This window comes from Glossina fuscipes, unplaced genomic scaffold, assembly GCF_014805625.2.
Source record: "Glossina fuscipes isolate IAEA_lab_2018 unplaced genomic scaffold, Yale_Gfus_2 28, whole genome shotgun sequence".
Classification (NCBI taxonomy): Eukaryota; Metazoa; Arthropoda; class Insecta; order Diptera; family Glossinidae; genus Glossina; species Glossina fuscipes.
This window is the reverse complement of record NW_023998423.1, coordinates 8,468,113-8,474,878: the sequence shown is the minus strand read 5'-3', so window position 1 is coordinate 8,474,878 and position 6,766 is coordinate 8,468,113. Positions and strand designations below refer to the sequence as shown.

At 33.4% G+C, this 6,766-nt stretch overlaps 1 protein-coding gene across 5 annotated transcripts in view; it reads right to left on the bottom strand.

Moving 5' to 3' along the window:
• Positions 1–6,766, bottom strand: part of LOC119636815 (venom metalloproteinase 3) — an 89,405-nt gene that overhangs the window by 30,284 nt on the left and 52,355 nt on the right. For all 5 annotated transcript variants that reach the window (XM_038032458.1, XM_038032459.1, XM_038032455.1 and 2 more), the window contains exon 4: positions 2,094–2,220. In XM_038032458.1, the coding sequence (XP_037888386.1) occupies positions 2,094–2,220 (127 nt within the window). The remainder of the gene's footprint in view (positions 1–2,093; positions 2,221–6,766) is intronic.

Below are 6,766 nucleotides of genomic sequence, written 5' to 3'. Positions count from 1 at the left end.
AACCAAGCCGCTAAGCGAGTCCATGCATTCTGGTAATATTTTACTAAATGCACAGGCTACAACCGTGGGGATCTCTTTACTCTTTTCCCATGGCATAGTTTTTTTTCTTTTGTTTGTTTACCTATTAAATATGGAACCGACGAGGTTTCAATTTTCTTAACAAAAAAAACCAGGTTGTTGCACCAAATGTCACTTGTCCTCGAAGTGTTTTCATTGCAACCGCAAAAATTGCACGCCTTGAAAATGCTTAAAAAAGGATTCTAACAGGACCTGATGAAGAGGTGCATCAGATAATTTGACCGAATTGTCTCAGTACTATGTGCACCTTATCACTTCACCGTAGAATACTTCTAAGAGAGTTACAAACGAAATGACAAAACTAATATGCTTTCATTATCATCTAAATTTCAAAAATATAAATAAAGTGAATATACGAAACAGAACAAAAAAAAAAAAAAACTAAAACAAAAACAAAATGAAAATTTAATCGGTTTTCGATTTTTTCTTTCATTGCCTTTGTCTTTTGTTCGTTTGTCACGAAAGATTTTAGTTACATTAAAATTTATCTAAACAGGAAATTGTCATCTTATTATTAGTCACGTAGATCTAAGAATGGTGGGTTTTTTCCAATTTGTAATTCACCATAAATGATTATTAAAAAAATTCTTTAAGTAACGCCACCACTATGACCACATGATAGTTAAATCGATTTAATCAATATCTTGGATTTCAAAGGTAATTGAATTTTTTTTTTCTTTTTTTAAGACGAATGGGAGGACAAATAACTTTTTTGAATCGTTCCTCTTATGCTTACTCTAAACATCAAATCAGTTCAAGTCGAAGTATTAGCCGAGGAGGTGTTCTCGATGCATTATTTTTTCAACCCACAAAAGCACGTTCAGTGCATTTTCAAATATTTGCGATCAGCATAGATAGAGTGCCCCTTATTCTTTCTTTTTAATAATACTGGAACTGGTGCCAGTTATTCGAATTTGCTGCAGGAAAATGTCATGCCTAGTATTCGTGAGCAATTCGAAGAGGCAAAGGACTATTGTTGTCAGTAAGATGGCGTGTCTTCCCATAGTGATGTAAGAGCTTATCTCATTGAAAATCCTCCAAACAGGTGGTTGCATTGGGTGAACAAATGCCATCGAATAGCCCCTGTGCTCTTTAAAGCTCGCGCCGTTGGATTTTTCTTTTGTGGGAACGCATCAAATACAAAGTTTATCTAGCAAAACCGAAAACAGGCGGTTCTGTTCGCCACGTTTGCAATTCCATTGCTTCGCCTTTTCAGCAATATTTGGATCAATACTTGTTCTCTTAATATGTAATCCATCTAAATATATACTGGTATTATAATCCCGTTATGTGTATAAATTTTTACAGGAACCCCTGTATATGAATCAATTTTTAAGCAAACAATGTTACCGGAGGAAAAAAAATCCTTTCCCTGCCACTTCACGGATGTAGTCTATTAGTTAGATACCAATGAATCGCAAGGACCAGGGCAAGCTTTCTACTTTTCTATGTTTCGCACAGTGGCGAAGATGGGCGCGAAGTTGGGAGCAAGTAGAAAGAGAATATTGGATTGGTATAGATTGGATGAGAGGAACGATGAGGGGGATCATGTATCCTATCTGAATTTTTTGTATAAAATTGGTGACTTTCGGGCGTCTTTCGCGGTCCCTTACGCTACTGTCGAAATCGAAAAACTTATAGCCGTTGAATAGCTGGACAAGCTGTTGACATTTACTGTAGTCATCTCCGGGTCAAAACATGCAAGATCAATGACAGGTAGAACTATTTTCTATTGTGGCATTCTTGCGGCAATAGGGCGTGTCAATTTAGTAACCTACGTGCTTTTAGATTTAGGATATAGCTTTGACACAATCACTGGGCCCACTTGACCGACTACACACAAATTTAAGTTTGATCTTTGATGCTGAAAAATATATATAAAATTTTTTTCTTCAGATATCGATATTCCATATTGAGTCCACCTACGTGAGATCCGTTTAATTATGTAACACAATGCATATTCGCACTTTAAAAAAGATATATATGTATACAGCGAAGATTATACGGAAACTTACCGAAATCACTTAAATGATCCAACGGCAAAGTATTACGTTTATATATGACATGATGTGATTTGTCCTTATTTGGGCTTAAATTATGCGGTAACGGTTTAATTACCAAATCGTGACCAATACTGCCTTCCTAGAAAAAAAGTAGACATAGAACAGTATAAGTAAAATAAGAGTTTAAGAAATATAAAAAATGCATCGAAGAGCTCATTAAAAGAAACAGAGATAAAGTCTGCTTTGAAATGCCTTACCTAAATACGACTCTGCATTTGATCATCTATTTTTGCAATAAACTATCAAAAATTATATCTTTATGCTAAATAAAAGTTTTCTGTTTAATAAAAACCTATGTAGGCGAACTATACTTTGTATACTATTTTTTATTATAAGATTGCAAAAATCACGCTTTGTTCCCACGATTAGCCAAGTAGGTAAGAATCGCAAGTGCCAAGTGAGTGTTCGCTTTTTCAAAACTCAATGCGGTAGAGTTTACTTCGGTCGTAGCTGTAATGAGTACGCACTCGATAAAGGCATAACATTTACCGATTGGGCACACCCCCACTAGGTTACCACCACCACCTCCCTATTTCTCTCTTTTTTTCTATCTCCTCATTTTTCATCATGTTACGCGAATGGGAAGTTTTCCCTGTGTAATTGGGAATAACAAAAAAAAAGGAACCAATATATATATATACATAAACATTTGGGAGATATTTCAAAAGGTGGTCCCATAAAAATATTCCGCATTCAATTAGTGCATAATTAAAATGCACTTTTGAACCGATTTGTTTTTAACAAATATTAAAAGTGGGAAGCCCGTTTCGCAAAATAGGAGACTGATCGGAAAAATTTCCCGATCAGATCTATTTCCAATACTATTCATTGTCGGATCAAAACAATTTTCAACGACATTTATTTATTGTTTATGGATTTTGAGATTGGAACGTAATTTAGATTATATATCAGGTACTCGCCTATACTGAAGGGTCTACCGCACTTAAGATTTGAACCCGCCACTATTCAGTTATTTATTTTTCTTTTTTTTATCGACATTGGTGTTGAAAATTTCAACTGTTATGTTAAACATATGACTACGGACCGGAAACGCGCGCACCGACGGACATGCTTAAATAAAGATGGATCTATTTGAAGTCCTTCACCTTTGACCTAAGAGGTGTAGGACATCATAGAAACAAAAAACTTTTTTTTTATAGGACGCTTCTATTTTCGTGGTTACTGTGAATTTCACATGATGGGCCAGCTTTACAATGAAAACATCCATACGTTCGCTTGAGAACAAATCGTAGATGCAAAAAAACTTGAGCGAACTTTTAATTGCACGTTGAATGTAGGAATTGAAATCATCTTTATACGCATTAATTACATGAGTGTTTTGTCAAAATGCCATAAAGATTAAATTTTGAAAAATCATAGACAAGCGTTGTCCATCCGTCTAACAATAACTAATCATCTGTTAAGAAGAAAAATTTCATATAAAGAACTACGTATCCAAGGTTCGTCTTAAGGTCATTAAGTTTTCTTAACCGTTTCATTTGACTTTTATAAATTAGTCTGTCTACTGCAGTTCATATTTAAAATTAAGTTTTTTTTTACTAAAGAGTTTTTCAAAATAATCATTAATTTAAATTTTAGATACGAATTTGGGTTCAGCTCTCATCTTATTTAGAAAGGCTAACAACTTTGACAACATGACAATAATTAAGCATCTAAACTAATAAATAAAAATGCATTTAGGCTTTTACACTTACACACAAACAAAGCCAATGATGACCAATTTTAATTAAAAAAAATAATAATAAATAAAATAATAATAATAAAAAAAAAAAAAAGAAATAAGAAATAAGAAAAAATTGATAAAAAGCGTTGCATAATATTTTTAAATCTTTGTTTAAATGGCATTTTAAAAAGTCCAAGAGATTTTCAATGCATGGATGAATGGTTTTACCATCTTTTTGGCCGTGTGTCTTGTTTTTTTTTTTTTTTTTTAATGACCTTTAGTAAAATTGAAGATTTTTTTTTTTGTACTTTTAAAGAAATAATAAATTGAAATTGTCAACAATCGCTTAAATGTCTGTTGGCATCTTTGGATACCAAGGCAATATTGCACAATTTAATAAACTATGCGATTATGTGCTGTTTACTATAAGGTTAGTGGAAAATTTCCTCGGAAATTCCTCGTTCGATAATAATATATCGAATTTAATTTTAGACAAAGGTTCTTCGACTCTTTCCACTTTTGAAGGAGGTCTTCAAGGATGTAAGTTTCATGTCGAATCTTTTGAAAGTTGTTTTCCCATTCATATAATCTCAAAAATATCGGTTGAAGCGGAATGAAGCAAGCATTTTCTTTACGAGAATATTGGTAGCGACACGTGGTATAACCGTCGATTACCGAGAAATTATTGATCAATTTGTGGCCCTTTAGGAAGAATTTTGTACATTGAGACAATTGTTGTAACTTAAAGAACTAGCAATTGACTAAATAGATTGACCCTTTCAAAGAAAAGGACCTATTTTTGAATATAGAAAAACCATAAGTTTCTGTCATAACATGTCATGTTATTGAAAAAATTTGAATTCCTTGCGACCACTCCTTCTATGACCACTCGACTTTGTCTAATCAGTATTCTATCAAATTATGGGAATGAGGAAAACAATTTTTAAAGTTTTAACCACTTTTTCTCGATGGAAAAGAACGAGTTATGCTTAAGAAGGAATCATGTCACTGAATAATAATAAATATCTCGGAGGCATTTATTTCGTCTTATTTCCTTTTAGTTTAAGTATGTTTTTCAAAAAGTCCTAGATGCGGCGTCAATGTCTTCACTTCTAGGTTATATCTTAGGTTGTTCTAATTAAAGAACACCTTTCTCTATATCCTCTCTCTATATCTTCTCAATATCCTTAATTTGAAAAAGTTCTTATAAACATGTATTACCCTGCGTCAAAACTTTCCCTCCTACCCAACTATATTAACTTTAATTTCAATTTCTTTTAATCGAAGAGTTCATAATTAAAAGCATTTTTCGTCAATTATTCAATTATTCTGCCTTAAGCTTAACAAATTTATTGCTTTTAAATGATTTGCTGATATTCGATTCTTCTGTTGCTTCACGACTTCTAAAGTGTAAAGTTATTATCTACAGAAGGTTTAGGGCAACTTTGTCGTACCACTTGAACAGGAATGGAGCCCTATGAGATACGTACCATAGCTGAGCTAGCAAGTTTTTGAGAAGTAAGAGAGATTCTATAATTTACACATTATGCATTTATACACATTTATGCAACAACAACAATAAAGTGAAATTTCTATGAACTCATGTCATTTCACTTAAACATGTTTTCACTCAAGTAAAATTCGAAATACTTGGAAATTTTTAAAATGTACAATAAAAGAATAAGATGTGTGTAAAGTTTTCCCCAAAAAAGATTTGTTCTTCCTTTTACTAGGCGCCGCCCTGATCCCTTCTCCTTGTGCCGTATCGTATTGAGACTGCATATGTTTGCATGACGAACGAAAAAGATATGGACATCTTCTGAGTGGCGGTTGGTCATATTAAAAAGAAAAAAGTAAGAAAATTATATTCTGTCACCATCGAATTTCTTATATCTATTGCGCTTATTCTAAAAAAAATTAAAAAAATTAAATGAGATAAATTAATTTTCATAGTATGGTAGGAGTGTTCTTTGACTGGTTTGAGTCATTTGCAGCTTTTTGGCAAATTTGGAGACGAGAGAATTTTTGTCACAGACATTGCTGCGATATAGTTGGCCAGATGGACAGACGAAAAGATGGACATGAATTTATATAATTTATAGGATTTTTGAACCTTGTTTCTTGGCGTTACAAAGGTATTAAAAAAGAGGTAAAATTTTGTTATACTATAATATTGGATAGGCGTGGTCAATTTTTCCTCTTTTTTTGTACAGCATCGCCCATAGAATACATCTGCAATTTTTTTTAGGCTTATCTGGTTTGATTTATGCAGTGATGAGCAGAGAGCTTATGTTTTATTCATTTTGAAAAACAGAGAGCTTCTCAGTTTACGTGGCATTGTAGGTCTGTCCTTTCATCGATCTGGCTCATTTGCAATACCAATCCGCCTTCGGTATTTCGGCCAAATTTAAAGTCGATAATTTTATTTTTGCGGCCAGGAGTTGGTCTACAGCAGACATTACACAACCGCATGACCGGATAACCGAACAGAAGGGCATGTTTACATCGATTCGCAATTTGATGCGGATCAAGCATATACGTACGTTATCCTCCGGTGATCGGTACAAAAGAAACTTGTATTGTTATTGATGAAATTTTAAACTCCTTCCGTAGTTTTATTTACTTTGATGTGTTTTCAAAGAGCTGATAAGATTATATTAAATGGCCCAAGAAATAGCTATTGGATCTAATCTTAGAGGTACCTGCGGCTAATAAAATAACCGTTTTAATGTCGGTCATGAAGCTAAAGGTTTTCTTTCTTTGATTTCCTAATAGTATCTACAAGGCTTGCAATTTCTTCTCCGTAATAGGAGGGACATATGAAGGGCGTTACACCTTTCGTCGACAGAGTAAATTTTAAGCGTTTTAACTAGGTCTAGGAACATATAAACTGCGTTAAACCTTTAGCTGACAGAGTAAACTGTAATCGTTTTATCTAGGT